This window comes from Eurytemora carolleeae, unplaced genomic scaffold (assembly GCF_000591075.1).
Source record: "Eurytemora carolleeae unplaced genomic scaffold, Eaff_2.0 scaffold859, whole genome shotgun sequence".
Classification (NCBI taxonomy): domain Eukaryota; kingdom Metazoa; phylum Arthropoda; class Copepoda; order Calanoida; family Temoridae; genus Eurytemora; species Eurytemora carolleeae.
The window spans coordinates 128,129-152,006 of NW_019396772.1; the positions used below are offsets into that span (position 1 = coordinate 128,129).

General features: G+C 31.2%; 1 protein-coding gene across 2 annotated transcripts in view; it reads right to left on the reverse strand.

Annotated features, from left to right (window-relative positions):
* The window catches only part of LOC111708516 (potassium voltage-gated channel protein Shaw), a gene marked incomplete at its 5' end in the record, with an annotated part of 31,667 nt that extends 8,281 nt beyond the window's left edge, over nt 1–23,386 (reverse strand). The window contains 7 exon segments of one of the 2 annotated variants that reach the window (XM_023481919.1): nt 7,192–7,284; nt 10,641–10,694; nt 11,253–11,325; nt 12,928–13,137; nt 15,612–15,927; nt 16,560–16,783; nt 23,192–23,386. In XM_023481919.1, the coding sequence (XP_023337687.1) occupies nt 7,192–7,284; nt 10,641–10,694; nt 11,253–11,325; nt 12,928–13,137; nt 15,612–15,927; nt 16,560–16,783; nt 23,192–23,386 (1,165 nt within the window). 2 annotated transcript variants of the gene reach the window in all.
* Between the last annotated feature and the right edge of the window lie 492 nt (nt 23,387–23,878).

Consider the following 23,878-nt stretch of genomic DNA (forward strand, 5'->3'; position numbering starts at 1 on the left):
AAGGTTGTGGCGGGTGGAAGGGTAAAGAAGGCGGGTCAAGGTTGTGGCGGGTGGAAGGGTAAAGAAGGCGGGTCAAGGTTGTGGCAGATGAAAGGGTAAAGAAGGCATAGCAAATCACAGATAAATAATGCCAGAAGAACAAGAAACTGTTTAAGGAAAAATGCTAGAAATCTAAGAACAAAATTGGAATCAAATCTAATTTGCAGGGTGTCTCAAAATTTAAGCTGTTGTAAATAAAAACGGATTGTAAACTATTGAACATAAAAAAGGAGGTTGGGAAGAGGTTGGATGGTTTAAGGAGAAAATGATCAATTAGGGATTAGTTTTCCGGTTAATTCCATTTTCAGAATAATAGGACTCCCAGACTATAGACTGTAATATCGTGACATCATTGATCTTTAATTATTCCATCTTTTTTATTCTAGAACTATAAAGATAAACCCTGAGCCTTAAGATACTATTAATATTTAAATAATGCCTTCATGCATGGTCTGGTCAGAGCTTTTTTAATCCAATCCTAGGAATGGTTGGTATTGTTTCAGTGTAGGATATATCCAGGATTGGTATTGTTGCAGTGTAGGATATATCCAGGATTGGTATTGTTGCAGTGTAGGATATATCCAGGATTGTTATTGTTGCAGTGTAGGATATATCCAGGATTGGTATTATTGCAGTGTAGGATATATCCTGGATTAGTATTGTTGCAGTGTAGGATATATCCTGGATTGGTATTGTTGCAGTGTAGGATATATCCAGGATTGGTATTATTGCAGTGTAGGATATATCCAGGATTGGTATTGTTGCAGTGTAGGATATATCCTGGGTTAGTATTATTGCTGTGAAGGATATATCCATGATTGGTATTATTGCAGTGTAGGATATATCCAGGATTGGTATTATTGCAGTGTAGGATATATCCAGGATTGGTATTATTGCAGTGTAGGATATATCCTGGGTTAGTATTATTGCTGTGTAGGATATATCCATGATTGGTATCATTGCAGTGTAGGATATATCCAGGATTGGTATTATTGCAGTGTAGGACATTTCCAGGATTGGTATTGTTGCAGTGTAGGATATATCCTGGTATTAATACAGTGTAGGATATATCCTGGATTGGTATTGTTGCAGTGTAGGATATATCCAGGATTGGTATTGTTGCAGTGTAGGATATATCCTGGATTAGTATTATTGCAGTGTAGGATATATCCAGGATTGGTATTATTGCATTGTAGAATATATCCTGTGTCGGTATTGTTGCAGTGTAGGATATATCCTGGATTGGTATTGTTGCAGTGTAGGATATATCCAGGATTGGTATTGTTGCAGTGTAGGATATATCCTGGATTAGTATTGTTGCAGTGTAGGATATATCCAGGATTGGTATTGTCGCAGTGTAGGATATATCTTGGGTCGGTATTGTTGCAGTGTAGGATATATCCTGGATTGGTATTGTTGCAGTGTAGGATATATCCTGGATTGGTATAGTCGCAGTGTAGGATATATCCTGGGTCGGTATTGTTGCAGTGTAGGATATATCCTGGATTGGTATTGTTGCAGTGTATAGGATGCATCCTGGATTAGTATTGTTGCAGTGTAGGATATATCCAGGATTGGTATTGTTGCAGTGTAGGATATATCTGGGATTGGTATTGTTGCAGTGTAGGATATATCCGGGATTGTTATTGTTGCAGTGTAGGATGAAACCTAGGATTGTTATTGATGCAGTGTATAGGATGTATCCTGGAGAGAGCCTGCATGGGACAGAACTCATTACACTCAGGATAAAGGGTTTGTCAAGGTTAAAGTAGACATTGTATACTCTACAAACAGTTCGTCGATAGTTTCCCTTTCATACCATTTATATATATATCCGTAGAGACCACATTATTTTCATTTTCTTTAGATCATTTTCAGTTTCAAGGAACCCGACTTTATTATCCTGGCTGGTTTTAAACATGAATGGTTTGCTTGTAATAATCAATGTTGATTTTGATACCAATCGCTTTCGTCTCAATAATATGGCCAAAATGGATATAAAACGGTTGTTGTTTTTATTTTTAAAAATTAAAAATTGTAAATGTGGAATATATGTTTATGCAGGTTTGGAGTATTTATGTTGGCCATTCAAGAAGATTCGAGAAAAATCCCCTGGATCATAAATATTTTTATGTCAATTTTTTTATAAGAAAATTTGTAACAGTTAGAATTATATCGAAACTAGTTAAAAAAAAGTAGGTTCTGTCCTAGAGAATGATTTTTTTATCCCCCCCCCTTTCCTATTATTTTAGGGTTAGGTTAGGTTAAGACAATTTCTGGGCGGAGCGCTGCGGCTAGGACAGGCTAGGGGGCCGAGCGCTGCGGCTAGGATAGGCTAGGGGGCCGAGCACCGCGGCTATTAAAGGCTAGGGGGTAGGGCACTGCGGCCACACGACCAATGATATTCTTGTGATGCATATGAGAACCATGTACAAAATTGATAGGAAGGGGGGGGTCCTAAAATCGTTCTCTAGGGTATTACCAAGAAGTAAAAAGAAAACTAAAGGAGATTGTAAAATAAAAAAGAAAATTAAGAAAGCGATAAATATTTCTGAAGTTTGAAGTGGAAGGTTTACAGAAGGGAATCCCAAGAGACTCCTAGTATCTGGAGGAGAAAAGGGGAAATGTAGCGAAAACTCCAGGATTTAGATAAGAATTGGCTTGGAACCAGAAATACAATAGATACAACTTACCAGGGTATTTTGGACAAGAACCATTGGTAAAATATAATTATCGGAATATATAATATAATATAATAATATATATAATATAATTATAGAACCATTGGATAGTAGAACCATTGAATAGTAGATACATCGGATATTATAACCATTGGATGGTAGAACCATCAGTTTATAGAACCATTGGATGTTAGAACCATTGGATAGTAGAACCATTGGATAATAGAACCATTAGAAAGTAAAATCATCGAATGATAGAACCCTTGGGTAATAGCACCATTGGATAGAGAATCATTAGATAATACAACCATTAGATAATAGAACCATTGGATAGTATATAATTGGATAATAATAACCATTGGAAAGTTGCGTCATGGATAATATAGTTAATAGATAATCTATGGATAATATAATAAATGAATAAGAGAATTGATGGATGATAAATCAACGGATAATAGAATGAAGGAATTAAATAAATGGATAATAAAATCAATGGACAATAGAATCAATGGACAATAAAATCAATGGATAATAGAATTAATGAATAATAGAATGAAAAGGTGAAAGAACCAATGAATATTAGAATCTAAGGATTATAAAATCATTGGATAATAGAATCAATGAATAATAGAATGAATGGGTGAAAGACCCAATGAATATTAGAATCTATGGATTATAAAATCATTGGATAATAGAATCAATGAAAAAAGTATCAATTGATAATATAATTGATGAATGATAAATCAACGGGGAAAAATCAAAGGATAATATAATCATGCAATTTATTTTAAAATATTGATAATTGATAACAAAATCGATGGATAGTAAAAAAAATGCGGACAATAAATTGAATATATACGCTAACTGGAATAATGTGGCATGAAAATTAATTTCCTTTGTATGAATGAGCTGTTGTATTTATTTAGTCTGAATATTTGTAAAATTATTTAGTCTGAATATTTGTAAAATTATTTAGTCTGAATATTTGTAAAATTATTTAGTCTGAATATTTGTAAAATTATTTACTTTTTTATTTTTTTTTCTCCCTGAAGTTAATTATTCACTCTTACTGACATCTGATATGAAAAATACTGTCAATATTCCACCTTCTTCTTCTCAAAATATTGCTTTTATTCATATCATTCAGAGGGGGGGGGGCTATGGGGGGCTAAGTCCCCCCCTGGACAAGTGAAATATATTGATTTCAGGGGTTTTCAGGTCAAACGGGTGCTGAGTCCCCCCTTTGGAAAGAAAAAAATGTACTCCCCCCCTGGATAAATTTCTGAATACGCCCCTAATATCATCTCTTTCATCCTTTCATCCTTTTTATTGAACACTTTTTTATTGAAAGATATTCTGAAAATTATATCAATTTAATATCTGTTCAGTCCACTTTTTATCTTTTCTTTTTTTAGTTCTATTTTAAATTTTGATTAAAGCAAGTCATCACTTTGTATTTTTCTATGTTTCAACAAGCTGGTTATCATCCTACTGGGAGATTTAATAAACAAGAATATTGAAGATATAAAGTGCTTGATATCTTAGTTTGATAGAAATTTTAAATGAAATGAAAGAAAATATTTTAATAAATAGGACATTTCATAATTAGAATTTATATATTTCATGTGACATTTTAAATGAAAGCACTTCTATAGAGTAGATACATTGAAAAATATTTTAATAAATAAATAATACATAAAATAGTATATGTATAAGTTTGAAATGTCTAAGGTTTACACCATCAGGTTGCAAAGATATAGAGATTCGAAAATTTGAGTTTGTGGAAAAAAAATCAGTTCCTTAAACGTTCCCACATTGGAGATCGAGATCAAGTGTTTAAGATTAGCGATACTTAACTAAAAATTTCAAAAATTTAATTTTATGAATCCTAAATGTTTTGAATGTCATGTCTAAATGAATTTGTAATCTTTAATTTACTCTAAATGAAATATCCTCCATTGGAAAAGTTCACCTTTGAATTGAGTAAAACAAATAAATTCATATCTTTTTTATTTGAACATTTCTACAAATCATCCATTATTTAGTACGAAGTATGTTTCCGAATGAAAAATGTTTCCGAGATAACTCTACATATAATTTGTCATCATTTTTATTTAACTTTTACAGATTAGGACGTTTTACGAGAAAATATTTTAAAGTATTTTACCAACAAATTAAAAATAAAAATATAAAGAAGCAAAGAATACTTTCCTACGTAGACAAGTTTCTCCTAGAAAAGTGAAATTATGAGAAGAATTGAAAATATGAGAAGTGAGCTGAGCAAGACTAAAGTGGGATCGTTTATACAATGTACATATATAAGAATTTTCCAAGATTTATAGCAGCCAATTTACGAACTTTCAATAGGACATACCAGAGAACTGGAAGGGAGGGATGAGGGGGGGGCACAGTGGGATATTAGAGGTTAGGGGGAAGGGGGACTGGTTTTGTCACACTCTTCATATTATGAGAATGGACAAAATAAATGTATACGTTATATCTTTTCATTTACAAACATTGTGTTAAGTAGTTTGCATTGATTTAAAATAATTTCAATATTTAATTACTTTTCGCGTTCGTACCATTTTCCATGAAACAATTCAGTAAATCCGCCTAATTATGTATATTTGCAGAGGTCACAGAACACGTAATAATTGGCAAAAAAAAACATATGCTTTTTAGCTTTTTTACAAGAAATTAGAATGAATTCAGGATAATTTAGACATAGAAATATATTTTAACAACCATTAATAACAGATTTTGAGGCGTCAAAAACACGCCAGAATACTCGTGCATAAAATACCCATTTAAAGTGTTTTTTTTTTCCGTCAGATTTTTCAAACTTTCACGCAACATACATACTTCTCTCAAAAAGAAATTGTAAGTGGCCTAACCATCCCCTGATACCCCACCTTTTTTTGTTTGGGGGGGGGGCTGAATTTAAAAAAAAATTTTAACATGTTATTGATAATAAATTAATATTTAGATTGTGATAGGATTATCAAGATAAATTATCTATTTTACTTGAGATAATCCTAACACACTGCAGTAATCTATATTTCTAGTTAAAGTAAAAATTCTATCTCTATTTAGATGATTAATTAGTTTTGTTTATCTTACGTAAACTATAGCTCTAATTAAGGTTAAGGTTCGGGTTCCGGGATATATATATATATATATATTAGATTTTAGGATACCAATATTTCAAATATCAGAATATATGGACGGATCCAGGATTAGCTGAATAATCAAGGATATTCTGACTAATCTAGGATATTGGGAAGGATTTAGGATACCCTGAAGGATCTAGAACACAATGTGATATCATGAAGGATCTAGAATATTCTAAAGGATCCTGAAGAATCCAGGATACATTGAATCAGGAGATCTTGAAGGATCTAGGATATATATTCAAGGTTCAATATATATGAGAATCTCGCCAAATTTATTATCTGATTAGATAGAAAGGTAATCATTAGACACGAGACTGTTGTGAAGACGACATTACTGATCTATAAAATCAAAGTAAGGTTAGAATTTCCAGTGTCTTGTTAATTAACCTATCAGGACTTATACCGGGAAAAGAGGAAACAGTCAACTTATTTTTTTTCCTTAAATTAATTGAGTCTTTGCCACAAACTCTGATTTTCTAGTCCCTCATCTTTGCAACCCAATGTCGTAAACCTAGGATATTTTGTACTTTAAATTTGGTTAGAACAAATAATCTAAGTTTGAAATATCAAGGGTTTACACAATCAGGTTGAAAAGATATAGGGATTAGATAATTTGAGTTTGTGGCAAAAACTGAATTCCTTTAAAGAAAATATTTTTTATATTTAACTTTTAAAAATTGAATATTTGTGTTGTGTAATATTTAACGAAAAATGTTCAGTGCGCTGGTAAAATGAGATTAAAACTTTATCATTCAAATCAGATTAAAAAAAATATACAATTTGTGGCTATTTTTAATTCAATTTAAAGGGAGTGTTCGTGAGTGGCCGCTAAGTTATTCGGTTTGAGACGTCTTTAACAATTTTCTCCTGATAGACGCAACAGATAGAAGTAAGATTATTAGCGATCAAAAGCGCTTTTTTTATCGCATTAAACCTATACCCCCTTTCATTTTTCGCGAACACTCCCTTTAAAAGTAAAAAATGTGTCAAAGTTTGAAAATATATTATTGGTGTCTTCTTAAAGATTGATGTTCTGTGGAATTGAGTCTTTGCCACAAACTCTAATTTTCTAATCCCTATATATTTCAAACTATGAATTTTGTTAGCTAAATCCAATAATCTAATTATATTATTAAAGGTTTACACCATCAGGTTATAAAGATATAGAAAATTTGAGTTTGTGGCAAAGATTCAATTCCTTTATATACAGAATATATAGTGGAGCTGTGCTTGAGAAAAGGAGATGTGAGGGAACAAGGTGCAGGATGCATTATGCAAGGTTGGGTTCAACCCTTTACCTTCTCCAGGTTCATAAATATTCATCTCTGATGTCTGTTTAGACAACAAAGGGATTTTTTGGTTGGACTGATCGGATCCAGTTCTCTCTTGATCTGAAATCAGTCCTAGGTCAAATCCAGCTGATTTTTGTCATTTGAAATCCAAAAAGGGTTGTTTTAATTTCAAATTTTTTATTTTCTTTTAGTTTCATCTGTCCGTAAAGTTCAGAGTCCTTTCTATCCTGACTATCAGCTGAATAGTCTGTTCTATCTTGACTATCAGCTGATTAGTCTGTTCTATCTTGACTATCAGCTGAATAGTTTGTTCTATCTTGACTATCAGCTGAATAGTTTGTTCTATCTTGACTATCAGCTGAATAGTTTGTTCTATCCTGACTATCAACTGATTAATATATTCTGTCCTGAATATCAGCTGATTAGTCTGTTCTATCCTGACTATCAGCTGAATAGTTTGTTCTATCTTGACTATCCGCTGAATAGTCTGTTCTATCCTGACTATCAGCTGATAAATATATTCTGTCCTGAATATCAGCTAAATAGTCTGTTCTATCCTGACTATCAGCTGAATAGTCTATTCTATCCTGACTATGATGCAGCTGAATAGTCTAATCAACCAGTCTTTTTTTATCAACAAATGAACATGCTTTCTATCAGTCCCAAACTTTTGTCGAGTTTATAATCATCAATAAAGTCCTTTGCTGGCTGTATTAAATCTTTGCTGTAAGGTAATAATAACATTTTATCAAAATATAAATATATTTTTACAACTTGTATTGTGTACAGAGTACAGAGTAAAGGTCTGCTCTGCAAACTTGAAACTTGAATTACTTTTCAAACTTTTAATGAAACTCAGTGCAGCCAAAATATCTAATATAGAAATCTAAACAATTTAAAGTTTTCACTTTTATTTCATTTAGAGAGCAACAATTCTCGCCCAAAAATTATTATTTTCGATGAGTTTTTTTTCTGTAAGAACTAATTACATTAATTTCACTCATCCAATACTCGTTTCTTCTTGAAATAAAACTTAGTGATTAAAAAATCAAGCTCAGTTAGAATTGACAATAAAAAACTTGAAGCGTGAGTGACTAGTAGAATAACTGTGCACGGTTGTACAATGTACATGTACAGTACTGATTATATCCCCAGGATGTAAAATAATTTCATGTTAATCTATTTTTCTAATGAATTAAAAAATTTAGGGAAATTGATTTTCAAACTCAGTTTGTAAGTAATTTCCACGCTATAATAAAAGAGTCCACATTAAGAAAGCTATTCCCGAAAACTTTATTTAACGTTCAAAACTGAAAAATTATCACCTTTTACCAATAATCATGATGAATAAGGGACATAAAAAGTTGTTTTCTTTCTTTCTTAATAAATATATATTGACATGTTTAGATCATATGCTGGTAAATACTTTTAATGTACATATTCAGATAAAGCCATCAAGTAAATAAATGGTGTGGGGGGGGGGGCACTCTCACGCAAAAATCTACGAGAATTTGGCCAATTACGTTTTAAAAATAGTAAATCTTTAACAAGTGTTTTACAGTTCTGAAAAGTACATAAAGACTACAAAAAGTGTATGGGAGTTTGTGAGAAAGAATCAAAGGCCAAGGTGTTGCAACACTTTAAAATTTACCCAGTCTTAAAAATTGATGTAACATTATATAGCAGTCTGGATCTATGTGGGAGGGGGTCCAATTTTGTCCCTTCTTTCGTATTAAACTACAACACAGAAACACAAAAATATAGAATTATCTGACCATTTTCTGCCTTTGGAGAAAAGTTTTAATAAACTCATAAAATACTTCTACCAGCAGGAAATACCTAGAACTTTGTCAACATTTTCTCTTTCTCTGTTTAAAGGGACTGTAAGCGTAATTTCAAGTGGCCATCCATGTAAACATGGCAATGTCCGATATACGATATACCCTTGAAACTTTTATCTGATTGAGTATATTAGATATATAGCAATGTTTATAATATTGAACACTGGTTATTTTCAATAGTGGCTTCTCTCAAAAGTGACTTGCGCATTTCTGCTACAGGAAACATATGAAATTAACAGAATAAAACACTTTTAAATCTCGAAAAACAACAACAAGTTCCTCATTTTTGATCATATAAAGGTATCGAGGGTACCGTTGTGAATCTAGCATTACCATATTTGCATGGAGGGTCACTTTAAATTACGCTTATAGTCCCTTTAAGTTTAGTTTGGCCCCCACAAAAGTTAGAGTTAGCCGGAAAATAACCTCAAAAGTAATTAAGGGAGACTAATTCAATACCTTTTCCTTTTACTTTACATTTGCGGCTAATTCATGTTCATGAATATGAAATTTAAAAAATTTAAAAGGTTTAAAAGGGACTGTAAACGTAATGTAAGGTGACCCTCCATCTATAGAGTGGCATGTCCGATTCACCGCAGCCCCTTTAAATCTTTAAATGATCAAGGATGTCGAACTTATCCTATTTAATCTGCAGAAACGTCTGTAAAATTGTTAAACACCTGATTTGCAAACTGTTTTATAAAACAGATATTATTGTTAACAATCTATAAATGGAAGAAATAAATATTTATGTTCGGATTCATCAAAATAACTAATTGGACATATATATGTAAAAAAGATTTTGGAGTTTTCTGATCTTGATTATCAGTTTAGGGTATAAAGGGAACCGTTGAAAATCGGACATTGCCATCTTTTCATGAAGGATCTACTAATATTATGCTTACAGTCCCTTTATAGAATATCTGAAATTATGCTTACAGGTCCCTTTATAGAATATCTGAAATTATGCTTACAGTCCCTTTAAAGAATATCTGAAAACTTAGTTTTTTTCTAACGATATGCCTGACAATTCATACATATATAAATTTGAACGATTACAAATACGATAATCAACATTTCTTTAGTACTTATAAAACGACGAAGAATTTTGTATTGTTCTATGGTTACTAATGTATGACATTATTATAAAAGTAATTATGTTACGGCCTTTTTTCTTCAAGATAAATTACGAGCTATAAAAATATTAAAATTCTTTGGTCCTGCCGTTTGATTAGCTGTAGATTACATATGAATTAGCGTTGAGCTTTATTGTATATATTTACGTACTGGTGTAATGCCAAGGTGGTTTATTTATCTCTATTTTATTCTCAGCCTTTTCTGAACATTAGCGAACCATTTACACTTTGGTGGTATGTTATGTTATTTAACTGTTCCTTGGGGATATTATGTAAAATAATATCCTGGACTGAAAAGTTTTTGTTAACAAAAACTCTCAAAAAAGTCAAAGAATATAAGATTTGTATGGAAATTACCTATATTTAGGATGTTTTATAGAGGCCAATTTGGCCATGAGAGTCCTTATTTAAACAATTCTCTTATCTTTTGTGACTGATATTATTAATGAACAAGCGAACTATAAGATTTACGACTTACCCATTCTATTCCCTAGAGTAGCAACTTTCAATCCGTTAGCTGTCATTCCTCCTCCTGTAAATGTGTGAAACTTTTTAAAGCAATCTGGATCTCTTTGTTTGATCTAATATAAATTGTAGTTTGAAATATTTAAGGTCGGGTTGCAAAGATATAGTGCTAGAAAATCAGAGTTTGTTACAACAACTTGCAATTCCTTTAATGGAAAACATTTTGGTAAACTATTTGATTTGGAAAATATTTGAAGTTTACTTTATCTGCAACCATGAATGTGCAGTTGTTTCTGAACTCATATCCTTAGTAATGGTAACACTGTACAGTGTACACACACTTTAACCAAAAAGATTGAGTCTTTCATGACAATCTGAAATTCTCTAAATATAACGCCCTTGGGACTTAATTTAGTCTTTTTTTACATATATAGTGTCTTTTTAGCATATTTAATGATTTAGCAATTAAACAAACAAACTTACTGTGCTGTAGGGAAACATATATATATGCAAGTATAGAACATAGACTTTAAATGTTCTGTACAGTCGTCTTTTAACTCTCATCCTTTTTTCTACAATTATTTACATTTACATTTACAATTATGTATTTAGTGTAGATATTTACCTTTTCTACCTCCTCCAACTGGAATATCTACATTTATCACCCTTCTTCTCTTCTTAGGTAGCTTAGCTCGAGCCTAGAATAGATAAAAGCTCAGAATATATATATTCTGAGGATAAAAGTCAATCAGTGAAGGTTCACTGTGTACATTTTATTTACACTTTGCCAACTGCATACTGCATACTGCAACTGATATCTTCTCCTGATCTCTAGTAAACCCTGATATATTCTCCTGATCTCTAGTAAATCCTGATATATTCTCCTGATCTCTAGTAAATCCTGATATATTCTCCTGATCTCCTGTGAGCCTTGAATGTTTTCTTATCCTCCCTACTATAAAACTGATGTTATGATTAGAAATACTAATTTCCCTTTTATTCCTTGTGTTCCCTATGAATATAATATTAAAGGTTTTGGAACCTGAACTGTTCAGATCAGAAAGTTAAAATGTTTGTAAATTGAAATGTTCAATCCCTGCAAGTTATAACCAAGATAAAACACGGTTAGCCCAGGGGGAGAGTTAACGGTATTTTTATAATATTTCAGCTTTCCCTGAAGCCCTTCACATTCATACTTGATATCACCATTTTTTTTCTATTTCAGAATCAAACAAAACAAAAAGTATTTGCATGAGGTGGGCGTTTGTAGAAAACCGTCCTGAATATCAGCTANAGAAAACTTGTTTATGAGGAACCCTGTTCATAAGAAAACCTGTTAAAAAGAAAGCCTGTTTATAAGACACCATGTTTATAAAAAAAATTGTTCATGAGAAACCCTGTTTATTAAAAACCTAATCAAAGGAAATCCTTTTCAAAGGAAAACCTGTTTATTAGAAAACCTGCTCAAAGAAAAACCCACCCAAAGCAAACCCTTGTTTACAAGAAAACCTGTTTTAAAAGAAGTCTGTTCATAAGTATTAGAAAACCTGCTAAAAAGCCCTATTTATAAAAAACCTGTTTTTGAACAAAATAATTAAAAATTGAACTTCATACTTTATAATATGTTTTATTTTCTTCATTTGAACCTTTCATCGACAAAATATTTTAAATTTTCTTTCTTTTCTTTGCATGCTTTTTCGTTAAAAAGCCAAGACTTTTAGGTTGAGCATTTTTAGATAAAAGAGAAAAAATATGTTTCGCTACAAATAAAGATTTAAAGGGGCTTCTTGTAAACCATTAATTGGACTTTTTAATTGATAATTGTTTGCCTTATTTGTTCATTTTATTTAAAATGTTATATTTTATAATAAATTTAATATATAATTCAATAATATAATTTAGTTTAAAACTAATAATTCGATACATCAAGATTTCAAATAGTTTAAACTTAACCTAGTGGAGGTTTAATTATTACAGGCAGTCCCTCTTGGCATTAAAGGGACTGTACGAGCAATTTCGAGTGATCCTCCATGCAAAAAGGGAAGTCCCAATTTATTACAATGTCATTTAAAATTACGTCTATGGCAGGTAGCGTACGTATAGACGGCAAGATGAAGCAGTACATTAAATGAATCATCAACTTCTAGTGAGATTAATGTGATGGGGCTCCAATGAAAAACTAAAAACTAGGGTTCCCAAGGTTTCTCCCAAAAAGTTATAAAAGGTTTAGCCCTCCCCCCCCCCTCTAAAAAATTCCTTTGTACGCCCCTGATAATAAATCCTAGATAATATATATATACCTGAGTATGAGAATAGTACATAGCAAAGTTGGAGACTATCACCGGAACCGGAAGTGCAACGACCAGTACTCCTCCCATAGCACACAGAGCTCCAACAAACATTCCAAGATAGGTTTTAGGAACCATATCTCCGTATCCTACCGTAGTCATAGTTACCAGGGCCCACCATAAACCCAGAGGAATAGAACTGAAATCATTCCCAGGGTTAACCTGAATATAATTAACCTGAATTATATAAATCAATATAATTAACCTAAATTTTATGAATTAAAAAATTAACCTGAATTATATTAATAAAAAAATTAGCTTGAATTATATGACTCAATAAAATTAAACTGAATTATATAAATTAATCAAATTAACCCAAATTATGTAAATGATGATTGAAATAGGGATTTAGAACTGTAGCAGAATTAAAAAGTTTTGAGGCGGTCACCAAGATTTAGAAGTTTCAAGTTTATTAGTAAAATTAAAAAGTTTAAAGTCGTCAGTGAGATTAAGGAATTTCAAAGTGATCAAGTAGATTAAGAAGTTTCAAGGTGATCAGTAAGATTAAGAAGTTTCAAGTTGATCAGTGAAAATCAAAAGTTTCAAATTGGTCCATAAAATTCCAAAGTTTTAATTTTATTAAAGATTTCAAGAAGGTTTAAGATGATCAGTGAAATCAATAAGTTTCAAGCTGATCAGTAAAATTCAAAAGTTTAAAATTTATCAGTTAGATTAAGAAGTTTCAAGTTTTTTTTAAGGTGATCAGTAATATCAAGAAATTTAAAGTTAATTAGTAAAAATAACAAGTTTCAAGTTGATTAGTGAAATACAAAAGTTTCAAGTCTTCAGTGAGATTAAGGAATTTCTAAGTGATCAAGTAGATTAAGAAGTTTCAAGGTACGTGATCAGTAATATTAAGAAATTTCTAGTTGATCAGTGAAATTAAAAGTTTCAAGGTGATTAAGGTGTTTGAAATTGGCCAATTAGATTAAAAAGTTTCAATGTAATCAGTTAGATTTGGAAGTTTGAAAGTCTAATGTATAAGATTAAGAAGTTTCAATGTGATTAGTGAGGTTAAGAAGTTTCAAGGTAATCAGTTAGATTTGGAAGTTTGAAAGTATAATATAAAAGATTAAGAAGTACGAATTAGGCTAATCTGCGGAACAAAAAATTACGTTGATCTGTGATACAAAGAGTTTTAAGAGCATTAACAAGTTTTAAGTAGATCTTTAAGCTAGTGAAAGAATTTCAATTAGATGTGTGGGATTAAGGAGTTTCAAGTGGATGTATACAATCAAGGAGGTTGCAAATAGATATTGGTTATTTAAAACAAATCTGCGGGAGCAAGGGTGGTTAAATAGATGTAAACCGTAGAGAGATAAATAAAACCAAGAGTTATAATTATTTAGAACCACTTTACAGGGAAGTTAAGGATATTTTAATAATAAGACTGCACTATGAATGTTCTGTAGGCAAAATTGGCCGAGAGAACCCGTGTGTAAATAAGATTTCTAATTTTATTGAAAAAATAGTGGTACGCAATTTTATTTTATTTTAAGATGAAAATGTGCGATTTTTGTTTACGAAAACTTCGCATAGCGGGTGGATATTTAAGTTATTTGTCCCAAGTGACGTTAAGTTACTTAACATCCCCTGTTGGGGGAACTTCCCTCTGTTTGGGGAATCATAGGTAGGTAATAGAATTCTTTATGACTGTTGAGTTGATTTTATCAATAGAGAGAAGTAGCTGAACTGGACAACGTACCATCGATTCAAAAAGTTCTCTCGTGAAATTGTGTAGATGCAGATCACGTAGTTCAACTTCTTCTCATATTCATTAAACTTGGTCCCAGGTGGGATTTAAAATTAAAAAGCAATAAATGATATTTTTAAACATGTTTTGAAACAAACAATTTTAATAATCAAAGTTTTATCTATTTAAACCGTTTTCTTTTCATTCTTCTCGTCCAACCGAGATGCAATTCAGAATTTTCGATAACAAATCTATCTTTCACTGTGTCTTGAACTCATTTTAAGGATAAAAAATTTCTGAGTTTAACAACCTTGCAGTTTTCTTTTATAGCAAAATAAGAAAAGGAAATACTTTCATGGATATTGAATCTAAACCCTTGGTTTTATGTTTCAGTAACATTTTTTTATTAAATGAGAGTGCAGTTTGTTCGGTACACGGTGAATATGCAAAAACTGTTAGATTTATCTTTTTTTCTCCAGAATCCCAATTTAATTACGGTCACTCCAAACTAGATTTATGGAACAATTGGTCCAGATGATGCGGGATTACTGTTACAACTTTATGTCCTCATAACTTCTCAAGTTTTAATTCTAAACCCAAAACTAAGTAAACTTGTTTGCTTGCATTTCAGGATTTAAACAATTTGTTTGAATGTAGTTTACTCTAGTTTAATTACTGGTACGACATTACGTGCTCATAACAACTCTTGTTTTGATTCTACACCCAAGTGTGAGAGATGTATGATGTACCTGGATCATAACAACATCTTGTTTTGATTCTACACCCTAGTGTGAGAGATGTATGATGTGAGAGATGTATGATGTACCTGGATCATAACAACATCTTGTTTTGATTACACCCTAGTGTGAGAGATGTATGATGTACCTGGATCCTAACATCTTGTTTTGATTCTACACCCTAGTGTGAGAGATGTGTGATGTACCTGGATTCTCTCCGCGTAGTAGACTAAGCTGGCGAATATAACGATACCAAGGACAAGGAAGAACACGAGGAGCATCAACTCTTTCGCAGAGGCGCGGAATGTCTGAAGCAGGATCTTGAGCCCGGAAGAATGCCGCGTAAGTTTGAAAAGACGAAGGATTCGAATAATGCTGAAGAACTCAAATACGTCCGCGTTCTTTATATGTGCCACGAGGTGCTGTAGGACCAGGTCTGTGTAGAAACTGAGGGTAGCGATGTAATCTATCACATTGACAGAAGATTTTAGAAAATCCCATTTGTTTGGACAGGAAATAAACCTAAATAGAAAAGTTTGTTTGCGTCAAATATTTTCTAAACTTAAAATCATTTTTAGAGGGTGTTAGGAGAATTTCCTAAGTAAACAATTCTCAAATGTATTTTGTTCAAAATCCAGTTAGGAATATAGGTATCGAATTATCTTGTTCTGAACAAATTATTATAAGAAAATTGAAATTTTAGAACTTTCAGTCTGTAAAAAGTTACTTTTAAAAAAACCCTTATCAGAGTGGATAAACATACAACAATAAAGGAATTGTAAACGTAATTTTAATAAACTCCAACTACAGATGTCCTTTACTACTTCAGTAACCATATCACTGAATTAAAGGTTTATTTCAAATTAACTTTATAATCTCTTGAACCAAGGAATTATAGAAGTTTTTTTTAGAAGTTTTTGCCACAAACTCTGATTTTTTAATCCCTATAACTTTGCATCATAATGTAATAGACCTTTGATATTTCAAACGATGAATTCTATTAGATCAAATAATCTAAGTTTGAAATATCACCATAAAGTTAAAAGATATATGCATTCGAAATTTGGTTTCTGAGAAAACTTAATTCCTTCGCATTCTACATCGAAAGTTTTAGAGAAAGAACATTTCTTTTTTCACGTGGTTTGGTCACTAACCTAACTAATATTTCTATTGTAAACCAGGCGTTACAGATGCACTCTATGTAGAAGAAGGCATCATGAGCGTTAGTACTGTGTTTATCTAGAGTCCAGGATGTCATATTTCCTCCGCTCCGAACCGTTATGTTCCGTATCACTGGGACTCTCATATCAGGGTGGGTTTTCAAGCAGAAGGATAGAATTGATATACAGATATAGAACACGGAGATCACACCAATCACCTAAACATTTAATAGTTGAAGATTTTCTTTAATTATGGAAATAAAAATGATAAAAATAGAAAAAAGTATTCTTTACTTTAACTTTATGATTATGAATGAATGAGATATCCATTTTTGAACCTTAATCGTTATAAAAATAGTTGCGGATTTTTTCCACAGAAACATTAGAGGAAATTGTCAAGAATTAACACAAGGGTACTGGTGAAAATTGGGCATGCACAACTAGAACAACAATATCTTTAAGTTGAAAAATCAATCCTCCACAGTGTAATTCTAGTTTTGAAACCGTTTCTAGATTGGTAGATTCCCGATCCCGGGGTTTTCAATGAAATTATGAATAAAATGTCATCTTTTAACGAAAATATCCAAGCAAAGTCAAAAATAACCCAAATTCTTAACATTTCTAAACATATTAAGATAAATAGTTTGATAAACTTATCTCAAGAACTCGATACATGGAAAATCATTTTTTGTTTTTAAAAGTGAATATTTCTTTAAAATTAACTTTTCCTTTTGCAACAAAATGCAAAATTTCGCAAAAAATCTAGTTTTCAGCAATGCAATGATAAGTTTCCCTGAACCTGTAAACCGAATAAAACTAGCAAACTTGTTCAAATTCAACTCATCAAAATATTTTAGACGGATTAGGAGAAATAAAAGTTGACAAAAACTTCAAATTAAAAAATATAAGTTTGTTTTCAAATGGAGGGTCGGATAACTTTGTTTTGTTTTCAGGTTTAATCCTTATATTTCATTATAAGGATATTTTTTTATTTCTGAATGCTTTGCACTGTATATCCGCGACCCAAAACCTAACTTCCTCAGAAGTGGAATGTTTCTGATTTTAAAAAGCAGTTCGGCCTCCTTGCCAAATGGGTTGTCTCTCTGTGAGGAAGTTAAGCGTACACGATATACTGTATTTTACCAAATGACCCTACTAACCAAGGTTATAATGCAAGGAAAGTTATTTCAGAGGTGTTCGCATCTTTTGTACTGCATGTTCTGTCTCTGGGCGGTAATGTAAACACAAGACGGATGTCCAAGCCTGACATGGGATCCATCTTTAACATAAATAATCAATGAAATATTCTGGTCATAGGAAACTATTATGTGAATTATCAAAATTATCAAAATTCAATGCTTTTAACCTCCTCGGATAATAAACTGACAATGATGCATCTATTCTTGTTTATAAAATCCGCCTAGAGAGAACTGGTTTCAATATGTACGCAGAGTATACGCAACTGCAATTAACTTTCCTTGCATTTTAACCTTGCTACTAACTAAGAACTGGACTTTTTCCTTCCTTTTCTAAGAATATATTAAGCAGCGTACTTCCTGCAGTATATCGTTTACTGTAAATGGATACACACTGAGCTTCCCTATAGAGAGATTAAATGTCCCAAAGTGAGGTTTGACTGCAGCCTATTCAAATCAGAAATGCTTGTGAGAGAGTTCAGTTTAAGAATCAGTCCCTTTAATATCTTACAGAATAAGTCCCTTTAATATCCTACAGAATCAGTCCCTTTAATATCTTACAGAATCAGTCCCTTTAATATCTTACAGAATCAGTCCCTTTAATATCTTACAGAATCAGTCCCTTTAATTTCTTACAGAATCAGTCCCTTTAATATCTTACAGAATCAGTCCTTTTCACATCTTACAGAATCAAAACCAAGAACTGCATTTATCTCTTGAATAATGGATTAATTAATTCTCTTTTATTTCAACTTCTTTTTGTCAAAACTTTAATTTATTTGCTTTTTCCAACCATCTTTATTTATCATTTCGGGATTATTTTATTAAAATAATAAAATTTAAAACTTTGTTGCAATATCAAAATATCAATAATGCTACAAAATATTTCTTATTTCACTAGTATAACCCAATATATACTGTCTCTACACCTGATACCCTTCCTCTCTCCATTAATCACACGTTTTTTTCTGTAAAGGGAGTGTTCGCGGAAAATGAAAAGGGTAATTAGTTATAATTCGATACAAACTTGTTTAATATTAATTAATTAAGTATCTGCACCCGAATATTTTCTGTCTATGCTGCATATATCTGCGCGAGAGAAACCTATTGGATATTTTAGCTTGATAAATATTTGTAAATTAAACCCAGAATGGAACATTGTAGAAGTTTTTGTTTTGTTTATTTTTTGTGGTGGTTAGAGCACATAATCTACCTTACTTAAAAGTTTTAAAAACTTGTAAAACTTTACCAACCATCATTATTCATAGAACAATATGGGAGAAATAAAGTGACAACTTGAAATGTTTCTCATTTTGTGCAGTGTGAAGAATATTAAGAATTGTATTGATTAGAATATATATCTACTGAACAGTATAAGAATATATCTACTGAACAGGATAAAAATATAACTAATGAACAAGATAAGAATATATTTACTGAACAGGATAAAAATATATCTACTAAACAGGATAAGAATATATTTACTGAACAGGATAAAAATATATCTATTGAAAAAGATAAAATTATATCTACTGAACAAGATAAAAATATATCTATTGAACAGGATAAAAATATATCTACTGAACAGGATAAAAATATATCTTCTGAACAGGATAAAAATATATCTACTGAACAGGATAAAAATATATCTACTAAACAGGATAAAAAATATCTACTGAACAGGATAAGAATATATTTACTGAACAGGATAAGAATATATCTACTGAACAGGATAAAAATATATTTACTGAACAGGATAAGAATATATCTACTGAACAGAATAAAAATATATCTACTGAACAGGATAAGAATATATCTACTGAACAGGATAAGAATATATTTACTGAACAGGATAAGAATATATCTACTGAACAAGATAAAAATATATCTACTGAACAGAATAAAATATATCTACTGAACAAGATAAAAATATATCTACTGAACAGGATAAAAATATATCTACTGAACAGGATAAAAATATATCTATTGAGCAAGATAAAAATATATCTACTGAACAGGATAAAAATATATCTACTGAACAAGATAAAAATATTTCTTCTGAACAGGATAAAAATATATCTTCTGAACAGGATAAAAATATATCTTCTGAACAGGATAAAAATATATCTTCTGAACAGGATAAAAATATATCTACTGAACAGGATAAAAATATATCCAAATATACTAAAATAGTTTGGATTTCCTCCATTCTGCATATAAATTTGGATTGTTTTGCTGTATTTAATAAACGTCAAAATAGCTGTATCGATCGGGCCGTATTTTTTGTGGCAAGTCCTACAACCCCAAGATAGGTTTATGGAAAGTTAAAAGTGAAAAAATTTGCCTAGAAAAATGTCTTTTTGTTAGATTTTTGAATTCTATCCATGTTTTTAGAAAAATCTGCAAAATTTTGAGTTTTACAAACATGAAGATAATATTGTCGCTTGAAAAACAACAATTTAACCCTTAAATTTTTGCCTGAAAGCTTTGTTTGTAGTTATTCTTGTTTTTGTTTTAGAAAAATCCTCCTCCCATAAAAGTCTATTTAATAATAAAACTACAGAAAAACAAATAAAATATGTATTTACATATCTGATAGAAAAAGTGCATTTTTTTTGTTCAATGCTCCGGAGGAAAATAATTTATGTGCCTTGACTATTTCGATTTTCTTAAGTTTTTTAATTTTAAAATTTGGTTGAGATTGATTTAATTTTTGCATGTTTTATAGAAAAAACTATCAATCATTGAAAACGAGTTAAACTTATTAAATGAAATTATATGTTTAAAAGATACATGATACAGATTCAAATACAAGTTCATCAAAGCACGGGGGGGGGGGCATAGGGGCTATCTTTGGATAAGTGAAAAATATGCTTAGCTGAGGATATGCAATACACTAACGCATCCGACCAAAAAAGTATAAAATAGAAAAGGTAAAAAATTTATGTTCAATTGAATTAATTGTGATCAAAAGGACCGTACTGTTATATCAGCGTGAGATACTTCTGTTAATCTTTCAGAATAAAAAAAATATAATTTTATACTTTTTTATAGTTTAAAGGTTTTTACTTGAACCATGGATTTTTTGTATTCCCTTTAAAAGTTAATATTTGCGCAAATATTTTTTTATTGAACTTAGCAGAAATTATTAAAGTTTGGATTGGAAAAGTTGATGTTTTTATATGATTTTAACTTCCTTTATTTTAACTTTGCCATTTCTTTTTTTTTAAATTTTAACTTTTATCCAGATAATAAAGGGCAGTATTGAAAGATAAATTCTAATATAAAAATAATTTAAGTTCAAGTTTAATCTAAATATATGAATAATTCTATCATAATAGGAAGTCGACTTTTAGACTCAAGTTTTAATTTTAAATAGTCCAATGAACCTGAGGCATAGCAATGATGCAGTGTAAACAGACCTAATATACTTAATACGTGTTTTAATGTAGTCTTCCTATTCTACAGTTTTCTGGTAATCACTGTAAGATAAATAAAGTAAATAAGAATAATTCTATTTCATAGACAATAAAAAATGTAGATCATGAATAAGATGAACTCTAATATAAGATGCATCTTGCCGTAAAATTAATTCAAAAATAAGATGAATCCTTGAATTCAAAAATAAAATGAATCCTGTCGTAAAATGAATTAAAATATAAGATGAATCCTGCCGTAAAATGAATTCAAAAATAAGATAAATCCAGCCGTAAAATGAATTCAAATATAAGATAAATCCTGCCGTAAAATTAAAAAATAAAATGAATCCTGTCGTAAAATGAATTAAAATATAAGATGAATCCTGCCGTAAAATGAATTCAAAAATAAGATAAATCCAGCCGTAAAATGAATTCAAATATAAGATAAATCCTGCCGTAAAATTAATTAAAAATAAGATGAATCCTGCCGTAAAATGAATTCAAAAATAAGATGAAAGAAACGTTATTGAAAACTATAAGACATTACTATTTTAAGCAATAAAACAAAATCCACTATCTACAACAACATACTTAAAATGATAAAAGTATACTAAAAAATTCTAATTTAAAAAAGAATTGGTCGTAAAAAGATTACTATTGTTGAAAATACCAGACTGTATCGTGGGAGCGTTAGGAAAGAAATAGAGATAGATAGATAAATAGGTATAATAATCAGAATTAAACTGTAACCATTTTTAAGAAAGACAAGTAATCCCATTATCTTTGCAACCTGATGGGGGAAACCTTCAGGCTTGTTTTCATGTAAAAATCTCTCTAAGCAAAAATCTGCCAAAGTGCATGAAACAGAAAAATTTTAAAATTCACAATTTTAATATTTTAGACGACTTAGATTAACGTGGGGGACATTTTAAACCTTAAAAGAATCAAAGCCTATCTCTTTACACCCCACCCCTATCTGCCAACATTACAAATTCCTCCCATATTCTATGGATACCCACTGCTTATTGGAATATTCAAAACACTGCAACATACAAACACTAACAACTAAGACAAACAATAAAACTTTATACAATAATACAAGTGTACAGTTCATCGTGAAACAATCACGATGTAGTTTTAAATTGTACATGACAAGGGCTACAAAAATATAGAGGCGAGTTATGTAAAACCAAAGACTAGGGAGTTGCAGCTCTATTAAGTTTGCACCGGGATGAAAACTTTAGAATAGAGGATTTTGAGATCAATGCTTGATTTCTTCTTTTTATTAATCTTAAGATTAATTTAATATTTAGCTTGTATCCCGGAGAGTGTATAAAATTCAACCAATCAGAGTGTTGATTGCATGATTAAAACAGCCAATCAAACGCCGAGAAATTTTGAAATTTTCCCCTCGCAATTAATGAGCGAACTCTCATTGGTTGTAATCCAGCAGAGAAATTCAAACGAGTGGATTATGCATAAAATCAAAAGTGTCCACAGTAGATACAGAGATTAAGAAATCACGATTAACGGTATCCAATCCAATACGGTTTTTAAGATTTTGTTTTAGTTTCTTATTTGATTGCTTCCAATGAGGTTAAAGTGTGAAGAGTGCAAGGTTGTATAATAAGATTACTTACTCTACAATGTACTCTCATCTTTATAATCAGTGACGTCATATGAGGATTTTATCTATCTATGCTTATAGGAGACGAAATTTCCTTTACATTGGAGCGCACCTACAGTAAGCAACCTTATCATACAACCTTGGAACAGGGATAATGAACTCTAATCCTTTAATAATGTATAGGCCGTGAACTAAGCACTGAGAGCGTATGGCTTATTTGATTATTATATGTACTGTACATGTAGGTTAGGTCATAATCCCCTTCTGTCATTTATTAGTAAACATTTGTAAGTGTACAGTTCAGCTATATACAGACAAGTATACAGCTATTAACCCCCTTGAATGTTTCCCCTAAAAATTCGGAAATTGTGATAAATGTCAAACCTTGGCAGCTGAAGAGGAATAGGGTTCATCGAACATTGACCAGATTCTTGGTTTAGTTTGTTGCCACCAGGTGACTCTACCCTCCATGTACTCATCCTCGAAACCGAACCTCTTTGCTATCTCCTCTTCGCTAGGTTTCTCCGTGTCTAAATCTAATCTGTCGAGAACAGCGAGGGTTTCCTGGGTGTCCCGATGCTAAAACAAAAAATAACATGAAAAATATCTTTTCTCTTTTTTCCTGAACGGGAGAGTAAGCTAATTTCAAGTGACCCTCCATACAAAGATAGCAATGTCTGATTCACTAAGGTATGCTTGATACCTTTATTTAAAAAATAAAATCGAAAAAAAAACACAAAAAGTCTTAAATAAGATGAAATAGGAAAATGCATTGAGCCACAAACTCAAAAGGTAATCCCAATATCTTTGCAACCTGATGGTTTAAACCTTTGATATTTCGAACTTAGATTATTTGATCTAATAGAATTTATAGTTTGAAATATCTAAGATTTACGACATTGGGTTGCACAGATTTAATGATTAGAATATTAGAGTTTGTGGCAACAGCTCAATTCCTTTACCATAAGTCCTGAGGATCGGAGGGGATACACAACGTCGATTATCAAAACGTCGATTATCAAAACGTCGATTATCAAAACGTCGATTATCAAAACGCCGATTATCAGAACA